At 37.0% G+C, this 21,109-nt stretch overlaps 1 protein-coding gene across 1 annotated transcript in view; it reads right to left on the bottom strand.

Moving 5' to 3' along the window:
* ZDHHC17 (zinc finger DHHC-type palmitoyltransferase 17) overlaps positions 1–21,109 on the bottom strand; it is a 64,522-nt gene that overhangs the window by 24,190 nt on the left and 19,223 nt on the right. Inside the window, exons 3-8 of the mRNA XM_052668339.1 lie at positions 15,053–15,175; positions 12,098–12,175; positions 10,678–10,822; positions 5,623–5,687; positions 4,719–4,881; positions 406–531 (exon numbers count right to left, since the gene is read on the bottom strand). Of these exons, the coding sequence (XP_052524299.1) occupies positions 406–531; positions 4,719–4,881; positions 5,623–5,687; positions 10,678–10,822; positions 12,098–12,175; positions 15,053–15,175 (700 nt within the window). The remainder of the gene's footprint in view (positions 1–405; positions 532–4,718; positions 4,882–5,622; positions 5,688–10,677; positions 10,823–12,097; positions 12,176–15,052; positions 15,176–21,109) is intronic.

Consider the following 21,109-nt stretch of genomic DNA (forward strand, 5'->3'; position numbering starts at 1 on the left):
CAACTGTTTTAATCACTGAACACAAAATACTACATAAGTGAGGAGATCAGTGATCTGGGTATATAAAACACTGTTTTCTCTTACATACTTGAGAATCAGCTTTGAAATAATCTTGGATTTGCCCCAGCAGAACTGCTTGGCACTTCCTTAATGTTTAAGCTGCACAAAAGCTAAAGGTTACTGTGGAGGCTTATGGTGGGTTGCAGTTTTGTTGCTGTTGTTGTTTACTCTGCTGTTTTATTTTTTCTTTTGTAATTATTTTTAGTGTAAAAAGACAGCATTTCCTAGAACTAAAACACGGGGAACATACATTACTGAATTGCTTACAGTCAACAAACATGATTCCCTCCTCCCACCCAAGTCAGCAGTAACACTGACTTACAGAAGTGCTATACTACTTCTCACCTTATCAGCTTTAAGTTTCCTCAGAAAGGATGGACTGTCATATCCCTTAGCCTGCCTTGCTTCCTGTAGGTGATTGATCATCCAAACGTTTTTCCTCTGTTTTGCTAGATCAAGTGGTGATTCTCCCTGCCAAGAGCATAAAAGTGGGAAAAAATCTGATTTAAAAATAAAATGCATTCAGTGCACTTTTGAAACAGAATTATGGCATTGATTTTTATTATTATTTTTTTTACTTTACAGCATATTTGACACCAATCATCATTCATTCATCATCCCTTTTGATCTTTTTCACACTCTCATAACTATACAAGTGTTCAAACAGAACATTAAATAATTCTGACAATACATGTCTTGACATAGTAGTAATTGTTGCCTTTGGCATAACATATCTGTTTCCTTGCTCTATACACAGCCCACCAGTCTGTAATAGAAAGACTGTGCTTCTTCCTTAGCTATTGACAGGCAGCAGAAATCCAGCAAAGAAATAGAACTCATAACCCACTGGATCATGGAAACTCTCCCAGTCTAAAGCCTGACTCGAGTTAATCCTCTGCTTTCTTGGCAGAGTGAGGTTACTAATACCATAGAATTTTTTAAATAAGGATTTTTTTTTTCCAAAAGTTTACTGTTCTAAGTTTGTCTAGTTAATGAAGTTCAAGGAAGAAAATGGGAAAGAATTAACTGATTGCTCATGTACAACTTATTCCATAAGTCTGAGCTTTGATGCTTGGCTTGTGCTTCACATACTTCAGGTGCAAAGCCAGCAACAGTGCATGCTTTCACATTCCCTACCTTAAGAGAACTGACAGACAAAGCAAAGAGAGAGAGAGAGAGAGAGAGATACAGGGGCCAAAGGAGCCTGACAGACTGATTTGATATCACTACTTTTTAAACTTCCAGGAAGAGAACTAAATGAAAGCTACTGACTGGGTCTAAAATTATAGAGGAGGCAAGAGACAACCAATTGCAGGTACCTCCAGCTTCAGTTTTGCATTTGACTCCTCCTCTCTTCTACTGGAGTTAAATCCCCTCCTAAACAAAGCACTCATGGAGGCTTGAAAAATGGCTGAATCCTCCATCGCTTGGCCCCTTCCTAAAAAAAAAGTGAGACAGGTACCAGAAACTGAAATTACCCACAAAGGGCAATCATTACTATAGACAGAAGAGGTGTCAAAAACAAAAAAGACAGTTAGCTATCTATATGGCACAGAAAGACTTAGCTGTCATCCTTGCCTTTGAAATCCTGCTCCAGATCTCTAAAAGAAGGGCAAACAGCATAAGCTACAGATTATGAGGTGAAGTGTTTTGCTGACCAACAGGATCTTGCAGGCTGCCTGTCCAAAAAATTCAACTACCAAAATTGGTTTAAAAAAAAAAAAAAAAAAAAAAAAAAAAGAATATCCTTCTGATAGATAATTAAGAAACAGACTGAGGCCTCTTGATTCTCAGCAGAAATGCCTGAAATCAAACTATGGTGCCTGCTTCATCACAAAATGTAATGGCATCTCATTTTGAACTGCTAGTATCTGGAAAACTCCAGACATCACGCAATTTTCTTTTTTTTTTTTTTTTTCTTTTTTCTTAATATCACTTAATATTTCCAGACCATAAAGATTACCTGTGGACAAGCAATTCTCTCTGGGAGCTCATCTCCCAAGTAAATCCTGAAGTTGTCTTGGGGTCCAGCTGAGCATCCCTTCCACTAGAGGGCCATGAGACACCTAGGAACTGCCTAGACAAAAAGATTGAGGGAGCTTTAAAGAAATCTTTGACTATGTGTCTAATCATCTGGGTATTTTAATATTTTCCTTGTATTCACAGGAATGGATGGCTGACTTGCTTAAAAAGCAATTAAAAAAAAAATCAGGGATCTTGGTCTAGTAAACAACTTGGACTGACAGAAAGCAATAAGGTTTCAAGAGTGTATATTTTGAGTGATTAGACAGAAAGAATAATCTGAAGCATCATTACTATAGGGAACTTTACATGTAGACTTCCACAGACAAACCTATGGATATGCTGCATAATCAACAAACTACACCTAATATCTACTCAGCAATTTATTTACAGATTTTAATTATTTAATTCCAATTATAAGCTGAGTTGTTGTGAAATCCTGTCCTCATCTGTCCAGTCTGTCTGCTACTAAGGCAAGATACTTAAAAACCCACAACTCTCCCCTGACTCCTAAAAAGCTTCCAATTCTAATTGTAATCTGGGTCTCAAACAAACAACAACAAAAAAAAAAAATACAAAAAAACCCTTTCTTACTACCAAAAGAAAATTCTTATTTTCTTGCACAGCATAATACAAATAGGATAAATAACAAGAACAGGACAAATCCACTTTGATTAACTTGAAACAACCGTACCAAAGATATATACACGTTTAGGTGTCAATAATCCACATTGCTGATTTATATAATTTTACTTCCAGAATGCACATTTTCTTTCTTTTTTTATTTTTTTTATCCTCCAAATTATCAAGATTTATTCTGGAATAATAGTGTGATTGTATTTTCCTTTAATTCTCCACTATAGCATTCAAACTCTCATGCAACACAGAAGTAGGACCTTACTGAGATGACTGATTCCAACCTGCTCCAAAACTAGAAAGCCAGCAACAAGCCGTTTTCTAACATAGGCTGCCTAGAGCTGATAACAATTTCATGTTTATTATGTGCTTGTGATGAACATACACTAAATCACCCAAATCAACACCCTTTATAAATACTGACAGGATGGTGAAACCAGCTCTGCTAGAAGGATTTTGACATCTGAAGATCCTAGAAACCAACAGGAAGGCATACAAGTAATCCTGAATCCACTGCAGATAATGAAACCAGGCACGTGTCTCTTCTGGCATGACCGGAAAGACATCATGATCCAGCAGGTTCAAAAGCCTATTTTTCCTACTGACTGCTGCTGTCTGTCAATAACGTAACTGCTGCAGGCTAGCTGGTATCGTTTCAGTTGGCCAAACATATCAATTTGTGTTACAGATTTCACAAGAGTCCAGAAGTGTAGATAAGGTGAGGACTTCAGGTGCACTAATCAGTTTGTCATGGGAAGCAAGTTATGACACACTGACCTTTTTTCCACAAAAAAACCCTACTTACTAATTTTTACCATTAGGTGGCACAGAGAAGAGCTTGAGCTTCTTAACAGTTTGCAAGAAGTGTGGCTAAATTACGATTTGTCTCACAACTGATCTTACAAACTAGGAAAAGTGTTTGCATAAATACATAACTATTGCATGTAGAACCCAGAAAGCTATAAGTAAATTAAAATGCATCCCTAAAAACACTGTTACATGCTGTTCAAGAAAATGGATGATTAGCTTTGTTTGTTTTTAGCACATTTCTATCACTTATTCCAACTAAAGTAAGGCCTGGCCATCTTAACTGGTAGGAAAAACGGTGAAAGGTCAAATTAATTAGATATTTAATCTTTTATAAATGCAGGTATGGACCTGTCTTTTTGCAGTCTACCTATAATATTTTTAACATTTAATATTACGTGAGAAATACAAATATTTGAAGAGAAAGGGAGTAGTGGAAAATTCTTTTTCTAAATTTGAATTCTGACACCACAAAAGAAACAACTCAGGTGATAAAGTACATTTGATTTGCTACACAAAAAGAAAGAACTTAGATGATTTGCTATACATAACAGTAATGGACAGGCTCTGGACAAGAACACTGCAGAGCAAAGATTGAATAGGCCCACCCTCCATCAGAGAAGCTTCTCTTACAGACTCCATGCCTACCACATAAATCCTAGCAGCTTTGTGGCTGGTCTAACACATACTAAGGATGGGTTAAGTTAGTGCAGAACCAATTTTCATGAAGTGCTTCTGGCAAAATAACCAGGCAACTTGAAGTTCCGATACAAGAGCCCATTTTTGTAATCTACTCTTACTGGTATTTTTCAGTCTTCGATTTCCTTGCCACTGGGAGATGAACTTTCCCAAATCTCAATATATTTAAAAAGACAGTCACCCCAAAACTTCATAGAATATGTTCAGCCAGATTTTTTTTCTTTCATCCAAATAAATGGCTCATCATGCATGCCATCTAAAGCTGCACCCCACCTCAAATATATTTGTACTTAACCATTCACAAATTGTCTACATGGGTACTTTTGAAGGTTCAGATTTAGTAGTTAGGCATCATTGTTAATAAACACTGACTCTTGGATGAAAGTTAATGGCATGATTTTTACTCCATCTTCATGATCCCATCATACCCACAAGAATAATTTATTCTTCAGATTTCTATCTCAAACCACCTACAATAAAAACAGACTGTTTACCTTTATATTCTGAGCATCAACATTAGCTCCAGCTTCTAACAGAAGACTAATAACTGTAGTATTTCCTGCTAGAACAGCCCAGTGCAACGCTGTGTTCTTGTGATACTTGTCTCCAAGATTAACAGAAACATTAAACGTAAGTAGTAATCGGGTTGGATCCACACTAGAAAAGAAAAGTCTTATTAGATCTACAAAGGAATTCAGTACATTCTAACTTCCTGTTATTGAGTTCAACTTCTATACAGAATATCCATCACTGACATTATGTAGAAATCACATATTTGTTGATTATCAATGGCTCAAATTCTACTCCCACCAAAGAACAACTGCAATTTTGTTGAATTCTAAAGGAGTTTCTTCTGAAATGTCAGGCAATACATTTAGTACATAATTCTGTTATCCTGCCTCTCAACAGTATTAACATAGATTTGTAAAAGAAAACAAATGATTGTATCAAACAGTATATAAAAGTTCTAAATATTTCAGACTTCCACATTCCAAATGATGCACATTAAGAATGCTGGTGGCAAATGGCAGTATTTGCAAAAACTTACTTATGGCTTCACTCAAAAAACAAAGGAGACAAGTTAGTTTCCAAGCAGGAAACTGATCCAAACTACCTTGTTCTTTGGAGAATTGCCTTTTTATACCAATTTGTTCCAGCAGTCTCCATAGGAAGACCTACTCAGTTAAAAAAAAATAAATCATAATATTGAGTATATCTGGATAGTACCTTCTCTCTGGAGTAGATCACAAATTAAGAAAGATAAAGTGGCATTTGTGAAAAGTACACTGACTAATTAAACCAAAGCACTCTCAAAAACTCAAAATCAGTCATTACTCCAAGCGACGTATGTAGTTAACACCAAGATTAAGTAAAAATTGCAGCGAGGACATTAATTACCTATGTGTTCTGTAAGCTGCCCACATTAGAGGTGTCATTCCATTTTGATCCATCATATCTACATCCTAAAAAAAAAAGTTGCTGACATAAGTATGTTTGTTCAAGTAGATAAAACAGCAGTACACAGGACATCTGAAATCTGAAATAAAATGATTATTTAACTTCTATCAGAAAGGAAAGCATCTACTACCTACAGTGTTTTGTCCTGTTACAGATCTCTGCCTATAGTGAGGCAAGGAAGTTGGTGGCTCCTATATACATTCAAAGCCAGATCAGACCCTCAAGCACATGCAAGCAAGTTCCACGGCCTGGCAGCACAAAATTACTCTAAACTAAATTTAATTCAAGACTGCAACAATTGGACTTAGAGGTGGCAGAGCTACATCAGTATCTCTTATGTTATTTCCTTCAGCCCTTACTAAGAAAATTAGTTTGAAAGTGTTTTAATAAAACCATTTGCTTCAGAAATTCTTGAGAGAAACTCAAAATATAGAAGTAGCTTTCTACTTGCCACTTCTCTGCTCTGGTATCTGCCAAACGTTCAGCAGTCTGGGACTCCCACTCACTGTGCTACTAGCCTGAAACAGACAAAAGTTATCCAGAAAATCCAACTTAGTTCTATTAAATAACTAAATAACTGCTTTTAAAAGATAGCCAGATTGCAGATACCTGTGCATTTTAGAATTCTTACTCAATTGCTAAGTTAAAAATAATAAAATTAAAAAATCAGAAATAAAAAGCGATTGATAAGAGGGGAGGAAAACCACTACTTTATTGCCCAGCATATTGAAAAACAAGTTGTACATACTAAGACCAATATTTAGGTCTATTTCCTCTATGTATGCACATAGACTGTATTCTTTAGAACCTCTTAAAGCCACACAACCGTTGGCATTCGCTCCCTTCAAGCTCCTGTTGCCAAGATTGCGAAGGAAATTAGAACCACAGCTGAGCCTCAAGGTCATTCATCCTTAAGAAGCATGACTTCAGTTCACAGGTCGCACTGTGTGAACCACGTGTTTTTAAACATTTGTGTACTAACGAGACAAACAATCACTCTCTTAATTTTTAGATTATATGCAGAAATGCAATGCGTTGTGATCAACAGACACCTGATTGCTTGGAAGGAGGTAAAAAAAAAGACTCCTTCAGTGATACCACCAGACAAACTGAGATTATGTCTTGCATACTAGGTCACAGTTAAAAGAGGAAAAAAGAAGATGAGCTCCAAATTACTATACTAGATGAGCAGGCTATATCTATTACTCATACTACGCTCCAACATGGGCTGAGGCAGATCCCTCTTCAAAGGAAATGTAGCAACTGAAAAGAAACTAAGACTCGCACACAGTTTTATGCGCATGATAAAATGATGCACAACATGCACAGAAGAGATGCTGTCTACCAAAGCTCCTGTTAAAAATTCTTTGTCATTCTGCCAGATGAATGCTACATTCATACAACAAAAAAGTAAGTTTCAGAAAGTTCTGTTGTTCTTCTGTATCAGAATGCTGAGGCAAAAAAGTAAACAAGAAAGTAAACAACGTATAATGCATCAGAAGACTGTTCTTTTCTTGTGTGAACCAACAGGCATCTCAGCATTAACTTCTTGTTAACTCCTGGTGACAGGTCAATCTGATAATGCTCTTGGACAGCTGTCCATGCTGCTAAGGCAGGAATTTGAGCATTACAAGAGGCAGATTTCAATACTAAATACAGTGATGCAATGATAAAAAGTATACTTATATGCCATGTATACAATTCAAATGAGAGAACACAACAGACCAACATCAGTTATTATTTAAAATGTATCTGAAATAGGATAACTCTGGCTGTGAAAGAGAACAACTTTAAAGATTAGCTAGATTTTAGTTCTACAGCATTAATACAGGATTCCACAAGAAGGGTAGAAAACACAGGGGAGGAAACAGCTTCTTACATAAAAAGGAGCTGTGTCAACTAATTCTGCTGCTTGACACCACTTTCCAAAGTAACACAGCTGATGAGTTTGATTTCTGAACAGTCACTAGAGATCACAGCAACACTTTGCTTACCAGGGCTTTTTAATAGTGGTGCTCAAGCCAGTCCTGTGTTAGAATACAGCCTTCTCAAAAGCACAAAAAGCATAAAGGGATTCCAACCAAAAATACACTGAATTGGACAAAAACAGACTGGAAATTTGATCATCTTCAGAAACATTACTGGTTATTTCACATCTCATAGGCTTTATAAAAAGATCCATCATATGTTTATGAAGAATAGGAATCTGAACAAGGTAAAGATCTCTGGCTGACAGTCCATGTGAGAGAACATGAAACAGACTCTCAAAGAAATAGAATACATAAAAGCAAATAGTAAAGAAAATTTATCAGGAAGGTGGAGGTACAACTGAAAACATTTTCTAATTTGTGAAAGATGTACCAGCTATTCTCCAAAAGAAAAGACTTCATAGGATTCTAGTAAAACAAATCCAGTGCAGATGCAGACTGACAGGCAACTTAACAAGCCAGGTATGGCAAACAAAAGAAGCTGCTTCTGCACAAGAGGTCTGCTCTGAACCTAGTTCATCAGTCTGTTTCAACAGCCATAAAGAAGAATCATGATTGGCCTCAGAATTCTGTAACTAATGCACTCCTGTGTAGGTTTAGGAAGTAAATGCTTGGTTAGCAGCTTCCTCTGGCCTTAGTGCTGCTGCAAGAATGATGCTCAGTGTTGACAAGCGACGGAGAGCTGGCACAGGTTGTTGCCCAGAGAGGTTGTGAAATCATCCCCCTTGTGGATTCAAAAGCTGCATGGACTGGGTGCCTGGCAACCTGTTCTAGATGTCTGTATTTGATTAGGAGGATGGACCAGACGGTCCTTCCAACATGATTCTGTTTAAACCCACGTGCCTTTCATCACCAGATACTACAGTTAGGGTCAGAACAAACACAAGCCTATTCTCAGAAATGTAAGAGAGCCTAATCTCTGTCAAGGAAAAAGGAAAAACGCTTACAAGACTAATAGGGTAAGTCTACATGAGCAAAAGTAGTTTAAGTTTCCAAATCCAAATCATTACATTATAAAGGAAGTAAATATTCATGTCAGCAAAGAGCAGGGTCTGGTGTGATAGGACAAGAGAATATGGTTTCAAACTAAATGAGGCGAGATTCAGACTGGATATAAGGAAAAAGTTGGGGTTTTTTGTTTGTTTTTTTTAAGAGTGGTGAAGCAGTGGAACAGGTTGCCAGAGAGGCAGCTGACGCCTCACCCCTGAAGTTATTCAACATCAGGCTAGACAGGACTCTGAGCAACCTGATCTACCTGTAGGTGTCCCTGTTCATTGCAGAGGAGTTGGACGAGAGGACCTTTAATGATCCTTTACAACTCAAACGATTCCATTATTCCATGATTAACAAACTGGTATGCACTTTTAAAGAATAAAAAGTAAAATCATGTGTTTCATATAGCCTCTACAGAAGCTGAATAGTTACCATAGTATAGCTAGAAAACTTTGAGTTCAGGGATTGTTATTACAGTGTTATTTATATCTTTTATAATTATATTATTTAAGTATACAAATCAATATATAACTTTAATTCATCTTCTCTGAAGTGCTTGAAGTAAGTATTAACTCAAACACTGAAAGGCACGCAAAGGACACTGAAATCATGCTTGATTACGCTGGGGGGAATTTATTAAGACTTATCTTTAAAAGAAAGAGTTATTGTCAAGAAACCTGTTACCAAGATAATGGGACTCAAATTTTTAAGTAAGATTTTTGCACCCATGTACACAACACACACAGCTTCTCTCATAGTGAAGCATTATATGCTCAAATAAATAAATAGGGCAAGTCTGTATATAAACATCAGGGCAAGTAAACATTCACAGTGAGATTTCATAATAATGACAAAATATTATAAGGGATATCTATACTTCATTAATGCTATGCTTTAAACAACTCTGCAAATACAGAGCACTTGCGAGGTTTTTCTGATGTACGAATACGGGTTTTTCATTTTAGATAATTTATGAACAAAATATAAAACTTGTTCCTGACCAAAGAGTTTTTATTATCTTGCAAAGATAAGAGCATTATTTAGCTTGCAAAACAGTGATTACGTAAGACTGGCCTCCTCTTGTATCTACCTTACTCTCAACCATACCCTAAACAGTTTCACCAAACAATTTTAAGATAAAAAATGATTGTTGCAAAATGCAGTTTTTAAAAATTGTATACACACAGATCACTTCCTGTAGCAAATCTAGTTTTGTTTTACAATACAGTAGCACTTTGCAGCTGAAAACAGACCTAAATCAATTAATTTTGTACTCATACTCTATCAGATGCATTGGATTGTACCTCACTTGATATCTGAAAGAACAAGTGCAATATAGAACTGGAACAGTATTAGCAGGACTGTAAAAAGAGAGAAGGGTTTTGACTTCTCTGTATGGCTTACAAAGAAAATCAAATCTGTGCTTCAGGAACATACCTGTGGTTGAGTAAATCTATGAAGAATAATGCAGAGCAAGTAGCAAAAAAATGAACAATGTTTTGAGCACAGAGAATGAAGGATGGGAGACAATGTGAAGATAGTGAGCACATGTGCTATACATACACATCTTACGTATCTATCAATAATACAAGAGGCATCAAGATTGGTTTTTTTAAATCTAAATATGTATGTCAATTCTTAGTTATTAAATTCTTTATCAATGCCTAAGCTGATGGTTCTATGAAGACTTAAAAAAATATTTGCTATCATAGTCCTGGTTAATATTTAAATACTAACTTAATTGGAAATAAAGAATGATAAAGGAATACATTCTACAATTTGCATATATTACAGTAAGATGTAAATGTAAGCCAAGGTACCATTGTTCCAGGAAATTAAGTTAACAGATACATGTGCATCAGGTAAAATACAGCGGTCTACAGTAAAAGATACTGATTCATCTTTAGTCAGGTGAACGTTTTGCACTTCCTGACCGATAGATACAATTTTTAATTGTTTCATTATTCCAGTTTTGAGTAGAAGCTACTTTAAAATGATATTACTTAAAATTTACCTGTCCCTTTGCTATCAGGTAAGCAACAATTGAAGTATGTCCAAACTGGGCAGCCAAATGAATACAGCTACATCCTTCTCCATCTATTAGCGACGGATCTGCCCCATATTTCATCAGCTGTACAACCATGGATAAGTGACCCTGCCTAAATGCAACAGAACACAGAAAACAAACAACTGAATAACTATACACAGGTATGCCATGCAATTTTAAAATATTTTAAAACAACAAACATGACCTTTAATATATACTTGGACAAAAGTGATCACCATGACCTGAGTCTGCAACCAAGTTTTTAAATCCTTTCACGTGAGCAAATTCTATGCAGCCAACACACAGATCACATGCAATTGGCTAAGGTGTGTTGTAAAAGGTCAGTCAGCAACAACAAAGTTATTAGCTCAGATATTTAGCCTATTGTGGCTTCTTCCCATCCACATCTGAAACCTGTTGTTTTAAAAGATGCCAAACAGATTATATATATATATATATTTGTGGGGTGGTGGTTTTTTTTTTGGAATATATATATCGTTTTCCTACTTTTAAAAACAGCACAGGAGAAAAAAGCCTACTTTTTCTCCATACATTTGAATCTCATCTATTTGATAGACTTATTCTTCCAGCAGATAGGGTGTACAATTATGAGCACACTTACCGACATAAGCTAAAACACAATCTGTGTGTGTCAGAAGAAGCTTTGCACAATGCTTCACAGAACAGATTATACTTATGAATACCAGGAAGTGTAATCAAACATTCGTGTATTAACATATAGAAAGTAGAATGTGATCTGTATCAGCAAGAAATACCCAAGCAAAGATTTTTAAAGGGGTCTAATAAGAAAGTTCTCATCTTTAGTAAAGAAATTGTCTTGATACAAACTGATTTTCTACGTCTTCTTTACTTTCCTGCCTATTTGCTACGAATTGTCTGCCACTACTGAAGGCTGACTTCAATTCTTCCAGCCAGTCATCATCCTCACACCACCTTCTACACCATAAGACTGATTTAAAGTGCCTCTTAAAATATCTACACACATACTAGAAAATTGCAAGGACAGTGTCACACAAAATCAACCCAAGCCCCAGATGGGCATACACTGATCTTCCAAAGACTGATAAAGCAAAGATCTTCAATATAAGAATAAAGCAAAGTGACTACAGGCTCTAACTTTATTTTATTTTCTCCTGTCACATAAATCTTCCTCGGCATCAGAAAGAGATAAGAAAAAAAAAAATCAAACCACGTGCTGAAAGCTCTTGTAGATCAAACATGCCATATTCACAGCACTCCCTGTCATCAGTGACTGAGTTCATTCCTGCACAAGTATTCCCATAAAATACAGCCACTGTATAAATCAATCCGTGGTGGATATCAAGTTAAGAAAAACACAGAGGATAATCCCAAGACTTTTCCTCACCTTGTTGCCCAGTGGAGTGGGGTAGAATTTAAATCTCCTCCAAGCTGATCGACGATTGCACCTTTTGATATATAGTATCTGTATGACAAAAAAACCAGTAAATGTTAATCTTGTTTCAATGCTCATCTTGTTTCAAAAGAAAGGACACACAGTAGGCATGTTGTTCAACATTATGGAAAACACCATGTCTTCATTTAAACCTCCTTTTTTTGCCTTTTTGATATGGGTGAGGAGAATAGGTATACCTCTTCCTGTATATTAAGCATGCTGCTCTTTCTTATCTAGGTTCTAAAGCAAAACACAGTAATTGCTATGTATATTAATAAAAACCATGCCACCATATAAGTATCCTCAAAAAAAAAAAAGTTTCTTCTAAATTTGTTGGGGTGCTCACTAGGATAAAAAATAATTCTGAATTAATAGTAAAAGAAATGCTGCTAGAAGACTAGCATACTTAGAGAAATTTGGCAAAGATGACAAAGCTATATGTAATTCATCTCACAGCACGTATCATCACCACTGGAACAGCCCTGGTAATGTCACTGCTCCAAGAGTTTCTGCTTAAGCTACATTTTCAACCAAGTCTTAAGATTTTACACTTTTCTCTATTGAAGCACAATATTAAATAAAGAACAGAAATATTTGAGTACTTTAAAAATACTTTAAAACGACAGCCTAAAATTCATTTCTTCTTCCAGAACATTTTAAAACAGACAAGCTACTTGTAAGAACACATTAAGTAATCCGTTATTTAACTGTAGCAACTCATATTCATAGTCATCTGTAATGTTTCTGCAAACTGCTTTCCTTGCTGTTTTATTTGGCACACAAAACCAGCAGTATTATTTTTCCTTTGTGAAAGAAAATGCACATATTACAAAAACTCATGTTTTTTAAAAAACAGTTTTCTGGTAAGGCTGAGAACACTGATTCTTCATTCAGTACCATAAGTGCCAATGGCAAAGAGTTACAACTAATAGATTTTTGAAAAGTGCCACCTACCTACAGATTTCTAAGTGCCTGCACATTTCAGGTACCTGTGCCTGTAGACTTTTTGCTTGCATAATACCTTCAAGGTCTGTGTGAACCCTACTCTTCTACCCACACAAACTGTCCTTCCAAATCCTCAGCAGAGAGTTTCTCACTCCTCAATTTTCTGTATGTATTTCAAGGCAGATGGCAAGGAGGACAACAAACATAACAGTCTGAAAACCATTACTCAAAGCAACTACCTTCTTTTGCTCAAGTGCTTATCAATTCTCAGATTGAAGCTTCAAAGAGAGTCCAGAGGATACTTACAGAAAGAGTAACTGAAGAATGCATTAGCTAACAATATCCATGCTAAAAAGCAGAGTCCTTTACACAGCAGGTTTAAAGGTATCAGATATAAAGACTTGCCAGTGTCAGACAAACAGGTTATCTAACCCTGACCAATGCAGTACAGTCCACTTCATTGCTTTCTGACACCAAAGCAACAAATCTGCAGTATCTCCCTGCTGAAGCTTTTGGACAATTCAACGAGAACAAGCTGGATTTTTTGAAAGACCTGGTCCTATGCAAGTGAATAGACAAAGCTTACATAAGCTACAGGGACTTCATTTCATTGTGAAGCAAGATTCAGACACCAATATATAAATTTCAAAAAGACACCAAGAAGCAGATTTAGTCCATTTGGGGAAGAAGCTTCCAAGACAATCTGTCTAGAGAAGAAGACAACACAGAAATTCACAGGCAAAGCCTGGATCCATCTCACTGATGTGACAGCCACTCATAGGGAGGTGAACATTAAACAGATTGTCTCCTTTCAAACAGTAGTCCCCGCAGAAATGCAGAATATGTTCAGATTTTACTGAGCAGCAGCACTGCTTGTTGGCTAGTACATTTTATTTAGAATGACAAACTTACAGTTTGACAACGGGGAAAAGATAAGGCGACTATCTCCTGCCAGATGGTGCACTGAAATAACTTATGTTTATTTAAGGGTGTTCTAGACTAAGTTGAGATTTATCACTCTACTTCAGTATACATAGATGGTGAGTTTTTTGCAAAACTAATCAAATAACTTGATCTTGCCTAGGTAAATCTCCCAATTTTGTGCTTGGTGAGAATGTTATTGAAAGGAGAAACTAAATGATTCGACTCTCCACGAGTCATTCAGAAATCCATGCCAGGTGTGCAAGTCTTAGTTAAGCAAACTACTTACATTCAAAGCAAGCAGATCTTACGATAGGTTGGCTTAGGAAGAAAATACTTCCAGTGATTTCCACATTAGAATCACTAAGTCTTGGCCAAGCACTCGACAACTGCCTATGCTTGGATTCAGTAGCTGCGGAATTAAAGTGCATGCAGTTGCTGTTGGCAGAAAGAGGAAAAGCAGAAGACAGATCCTTGTCTGGAGAATATTAAAGGCAGCATCTGATGTCAGTCACTAGGTAACTGTAGAGGTAAATGGCTAATTTTGCCTCTTCATAACACTGAGTCAAAAACAAACAAAAAAAAATCAGTGCAGTCATTTAAACAGAAGTGCATTATAGATGTCTGACACTTATGGAACACTTTTCCCTGATCCTGTAGAAATAAAAAAGGGTTCCATAGTTTTCATTACAAAGCATCCATGGACTTCGCACCTACCTAGGCTGAAGCCCTAGTTTTGCAACAGAAGAACACAAAGAAACAAGGGAAGCCTAATTCCAGGTTTGCACTCTCCACATACAAACTGCTAAACTCCTTCGTCGGCATGACCTAAAATAGTCCACAGCTAGTGAGATGGGCACTGAGATCTGCTATTGCAAGAGAAGGTCACTTAGACCTAAACATCACCTATGTGATACCAAGCTCACTAGACAACATGTTTATTGGAAGTAGCCACTGCACCTAATGGTCTTTAAAAAAAAATAAAATCAGCATTTTAAAGAATGTAATTAGTTTATATAAATCCTTATATATAGTACATACTTCACCAGATCTATCCTGTTGTTGATTGCAGCCCAGTGGAGAAGTGTCACATTTTCTTTATCCGGTTGTCGCACATCATAACCTGCTTCCACCAACTCTCTACATCGTTCATATATTCCATACCTTGAAGAAGAAAATATTATTTTCAAAGCTGTTATCTTGGGAAAAAAACGAATTAGACAAACACCATAATGATTATCATACTCTATCTTCAACAAAATGGAAACGAAGCAGAAATATTCAGTTTCTAAGTGAACACAGATCTGTTGCAGCAACAGCTTTCCACTTGTAGAAGTTACATGAACCAACTCAAGACTTTACGAAGGACTTCTCTCCACAGGAAACTATAGAGCAGAACACGGTGAAATACACATCAGTAAGAAGGGCGAAATAAAACTCCTCCCAGGAACTCTCCTGTATTTGTTTCTCACAGGCCCGTTTTCCTTCCTTTCCATCTCTGGAAGGCCTCAATAATTAGACCAACCAATATGAAAATATCTTCCAAAAAATCAGTACAGCAGATAACAAGATCATCAGATCAGCTATAAGCATAACAAACATATTTCAGACATTTACCATTTTGTCTTCTTAGATAACAAACAATGAGCACCTAACTCTAATATTAAATATTTGTCCTGTTCTTAGTGGCAATAAAAGCAATGTAGTAAGGCTTGTAGAGACTACACTGGAATGTTTGTACAACCCACAGGGATTTCCCAAGTCAAAAGCAAAACCTGGAATCAAGTCCAAACCTTTCTCTCCATGCAATATCTGACTTCTGCTGAAGCAGAAGTTTAACATCCTCCCAAAGCTGGAATTTAAGTACATTTTCCTTACGCTGCTTCTACATTTTCCTTTTTGGAGATGACACATACTTAGACAACAGAAGGCCTCTTTGCTCTACTTAAGTCAGCCAGTTTAACTATTGTTTAGACTTTTTTTCTTAGGATAATTACCATTCTTACTTTTTCTTTAATACAGTTGAATGGATCTTCAACCCAGACCATAATGCCACAGTGACATTTCAATTGACTCAAGTCAAAGTCAGTAACACTTTCCAAGCCCACAGCTGGACAGTATTAAAAAAGAAGTATTAAAAAGAAGTACTAGACAGAACCTACTAAAGTATGCTGTTCTCAACTTCTCAGGCAAGTTACACTGGAAATCATAAAAAACAAGATACTACTGTCATTTCTCTATCTTTCAAAAGCTTTGCCAAGGAACAGGACAAAGATCACTGCCTGCCACACACATTAATTGCAACCAGATACAGTTTGATTCCAACAGTTTGATATGGATCCAAGTTGAAGGAGGGAAGATTTAGGTTGGATGTTAGGGGGAAGTTCTTCACAAGGAGAGTAGTTAGGCCCTGGAACGGGCTGCCCAGGGAGGTTGTGGATGCCCCGTCCTTGGACGTGTTCAAGGCCAGGTTGGACGGGGTCCTGGGCTACCTGATCTGAATGTGTACGTTTGGTGGCCTTGCTAGGCAGGGGGGTTGGAACTACATGATCCTTGAGGTCCCTTCCAACCCGGGTGATTCTGTGATTCCTCAGACCTAGCAGAAAAGCAGCTACGCCATGAATAATTTGGACAACAAATCTTTGTTTTCAATCAGGTGGGGGGAGAAGGAGGTGCACAGAAGGACAGCGTGGTTTATGAAGACTCAGAAGTATGCTATCAGTTAGAACACATACTCAGACACGTGTAAAGACACGTGCCAAGAAAATCAAGAAGGTTCTTAGTCTGGCCAATCTTTGAAGTTCAAGTCTAGATCAAAAATGGGACCTGACAAGTGACTGCTCAAATGGGTTAAGATACAATTCCTGGATGTTCATGCAGTCAAAAACACCACTGAAAAAGGTTTATGGTAACCACAGGCAAATCAGCCAAAAATGAAGATTAGTGAAAAAACAGCAAGAGGGGTGATAGCAGAGCTTCTGAAAGCAAGATAGCTAATTCTGGTCGTAAGGGCAGTATATAGAATTGAATAGGGCAGTTGGAAGGGAACACTTCCAGTCAGTGGGAACCTCTCCAGCCTACAAAGAGGTGCAGTAAATCATTGAGAGGGATCCAGCTATAAAACATCACTAACTCCTTCGATACTATGGGGTGAATCTCATCAGATCCCACGAACATTCAACTGATGGTCCCTTGCAACTGAAAAGTTGTTTCTCTCCCATGGTCTTCCAGCACAGAGGACCAGGCATCCCAAGTCATTGATGTTAAATACTGAAGTACAAAAAAAACCTAAAAAAAAAAAAAATGCATTAAATACCTCTGCCTTTTACTCATCCTTACTTCCTAGGTGACCATCAAGTATCAGTCCAATGTTTTCCTCAGACCTTGCCTTTTTTCACTGTCTGACATTATACTGACAAGTTGAGCTCTGGCTTTTTTTGTTTTCTCCCAGAAGAGGTAAACTGCAGCACTGTACTGCCCCTGTGATGCAAGACCTTGCTTCCAGATATATATTTTCTTCTGCTGCCCTTGTTCTAAGAGTTCCCCATTCAGTCAAACCAGTCTTTTACCCCACTTGCTTCATTTGTGGCAGAGTAGGATTGCAAACTGCTGGGCTTTTAAAAGGTGGTTCTTGAAAAGCAATCCTCTAAGAGACCTGCAAACCCACTGGGTGTGATTCCCAAGGCACACTGACAGCTAACTCCTCAACTAGTTTCAAGCTTGCTCTCTTAAAATGGGCGGCAACTCAACTGATTTCTTTTCTCATTACATCAAAAACTTTGAGCTCAACTATTTCACGATCAGTGTGGCCAAGACAGCCAACTACCTTCGTATCTCCCATAAGGCCTTCTCTATTCTCAAACAGCAGATGTAGGAAGGCACCTTTTCTGGTTAGCTCACTAAGTACTTGTAACGGGAAATAGTCCTCAACATGCTTTAGGAATTTCCCAGAGCTGCTTATCTCACACTGACATTTTACAACGTTCAGAGGTTGCAACTGATTATAAAAGATTTAATGTGAGGTGTGATTTAGTAACTCTATAGTTTATTGTCACAAGAGGTCATAAGGTTCTAAACATACAAAAATCACCAGGCAGAAAAGATCAATTTACAGCAATTCATTCCATTTCCTGTTCCATGAAAAAGCATGCTCTCCACAAGAAAACAGCGAATTTGATGCAGTTCTGGTTTCTTGAGCTCTGCCCTAGAAGCACAGCACCCCTCTCTTACACAACAGCTAGTCTTCTTTCATCAGTTTGCTGCAGTTGACTTGGCACTATCTTCTGCAAAAGTTCATGACACACTGTTAGATTACAAAATGTACATTATACTCACCACACTCCTAATGTAGCTATAAAGGAGTACAGAATGGCTCGAGTTGGAAAGGATCTCAAGGATCATAAAGTCCCAACCTCCCTTCCACAGGTGGGGTTGCCAGCCATTACATCAACAACCAGACCAGGTTGCCCACGGCCCCACCCAACCCGGCCTTAAACACTCGCAGCGATGGGGCATCCCCAGTCTCTCTGAACAACCTGTTCTGGCAATTCCTTTCAAGAAAGAGGAAGGAGGAAAAAAATTCAAATCCCACAAGAGGTTTGTACATCAATATAACAAATTCTGCGCTTGGGTGAATTCTAGAGGATGATATTTGTAAATATCAATGGAGTGTAATTATGAAGGTATATTACTAAGCTCGTCTTGTTCTTGGGAAAAATTTGACTAGCTCTTCTAGAGCAAGAATAACATTGTGTAAGCTCATTTCGTTATTACAGTCTAATGTCAGCAGTAACTAATGTAGTATCTCATTTTTCATAAGTCAAAGATATCTAAATTCAATTAGAAACTCATTTCAAAAATAGTATTGTAGAATCCCTTTCCATTTTAAATATGGAATCCATTTTTGTCGGCAAGCACAGTTTTAGAAACAGACACTGCCAGCTTTGCCATAAGATCAACACAAAGTACACAACACTAGCAAGGAATCTCTTTTCAGAGAACACATCGCTATGCCAAGCCAAGAGTTTACTCCCTCATTTTGCTATCTTTGCAAATTCAATCAAAGCTATTTTAGCTGGAAATGCAATCAGTAACGAAACGATCATTTTTTCCCCTTAATCTTTTCAAGTCTCGTTCCATGAATGATGGCAGTTATTAACACACAAACAATATAGGAATATGTGAAACAGAAAGACAGCTTTGTTTTCAACAGCAAAGCTGCTCCTTAGCAAACTCAAGAGCTGCTTAGTGAACCACGAACAATGATGTTGACAAATGAGAAATTCAGTTGTTGCATGCGTTCCGAAGTCTCAGAGAGGGTAGGTAGTTGTAGTTATATTGGTAATTGGTTTACAGAACAGGAAATTCACACCCTTCTATTTGAGCTTTGATTATATTGCTGAAAATGGTATGGGTATATACACATAAAAAAAAATCCACAGGCTAAAACAACAAGCAGGCAAAGCGCATGCATGCCTCTGTCAAAGTCTGCCCATCCTGTCCTCTGAATGGTTGAAAATAACAGTGATATTTGTAACATTGGCCAGCCCTCACCAATTTCCATTATTCTGGAGGATTTTTTTTTCTTTCTTAAGTAAACTATGAATGTTCTTAAATATATCCAACTTTCTTTTTACCCCAGGAAGCTTCAGCACAGATTCTGCAAGCATTGCACCACACTATTTCACAATGCACACAAATCTCATTTTGAATGATCTCAGTGCTAAAACTAAGAGAAAGTTAATCTTGCAATAGGAAAATCATACTTGGGGAACAAGGAATCCATCTCGTAGAACCCAGGAAAGCAGTTCTTAATATCGTTAATGTTTAACATTAATGTTCAGAATATTATTTAACACACTTCCAGCATAGTTGGATTAAATTGTCTCAGAGGTGGTTCTAGTCATAACCTTGGCTTTCATTTGCACCTGCTGAACGCATCATTTTACTAACACTTTTATTTCTCTGTAGTTAAGAGTCAAGAAAGTCAACATTTTAAAGTCAAATTTTACAAACAGCATATATAGAATACAGAGAAACTAAAACATTTTCATTCATTTTTTTAATCAACTTTGTAGTTTAAGCAGCTGTTTCTCATTTCAATTTTGTACAATAACAAACAGCTGATTTCACAGCAGAAACTTTTAATAGTGCAGTACATGAAAAACAGCATGAACAACAACAACTGACAATAAGTTAAATAACTGACTAGCTACTCAGAAGTTGTGACTGCTTTCTCCATGGATTATCACAAACTTGAGAGCCAACAGTTCTACTCTACACTGAAACGCACCTTCCATCTGTCAAGAAGCCTGCAGTTTCAATGGTCTTACTTTAAACGTCAAGTATTTCGGATGACATATTTGTCTTTTGAAGCATTGTGGGTTTTTATTTTGTCTTGAAAAAAAAAAAAGAGCAAGACATGCTACTGTATTATAATTAGCTATCCAATCAGTCCTGAGAGCAATTGAAATTCTTCCACTAACAGTAAGCACCCCAGCTATCATTCAATGTTATCATGCTATGAAAATCATAACATTCTTCTAGGGAAGGTTGAAAACGTTCTGAAAGGGGGAAAAAAAAAAAAAAAAAAAAATGTGCTGCCAACTTGCATTGAATGATATGCATTCAATGGAAAACACTGAATTGAAAACAAAGAAAAAAAAACACAAAAAAGCCAACAAACCACCATCAGAACTTAGAAGAATGAAAATAAATCCTATTCTGTTTTGCTACCTTTTCCTTGAACTTACTGATTTAGTTAGAGAAGGTCTAGAAGACAGATAAGCATTCTTTTGTATTTTTACTTTTTAGCAAAGCTTTTTGTGGCATCTAACTTACATTAGCAATGAACTGAAAAGTAAACTAAGCCACTTATTTTAATCAAAATGAACAATGAGTTTTGAGGACAAGCGCTAGAAGAAAAGGTCTTCTATTTTCATTCAAGTGAGAGAGGTTATATTTCTACTAAAGTTACTAGACTGTTCATTTTAATATCAGTGCTGCACCTCTTCCCAATAGCTGCTCATCAGGTGAAACTTCACTTTCAATACTAATGCGGACACCGTATTTCTAAAGACGTGGTTGTTGCTCATAAGT

This window comes from Tympanuchus pallidicinctus, unplaced genomic scaffold (genome assembly GCF_026119805.1).
Source record: "Tympanuchus pallidicinctus isolate F22 unplaced genomic scaffold, pur_lepc_1.0 scaffold8, whole genome shotgun sequence".
In the NCBI taxonomy this organism is placed as follows: Eukaryota; Metazoa; Chordata; class Aves; order Galliformes; family Phasianidae; genus Tympanuchus; species Tympanuchus pallidicinctus.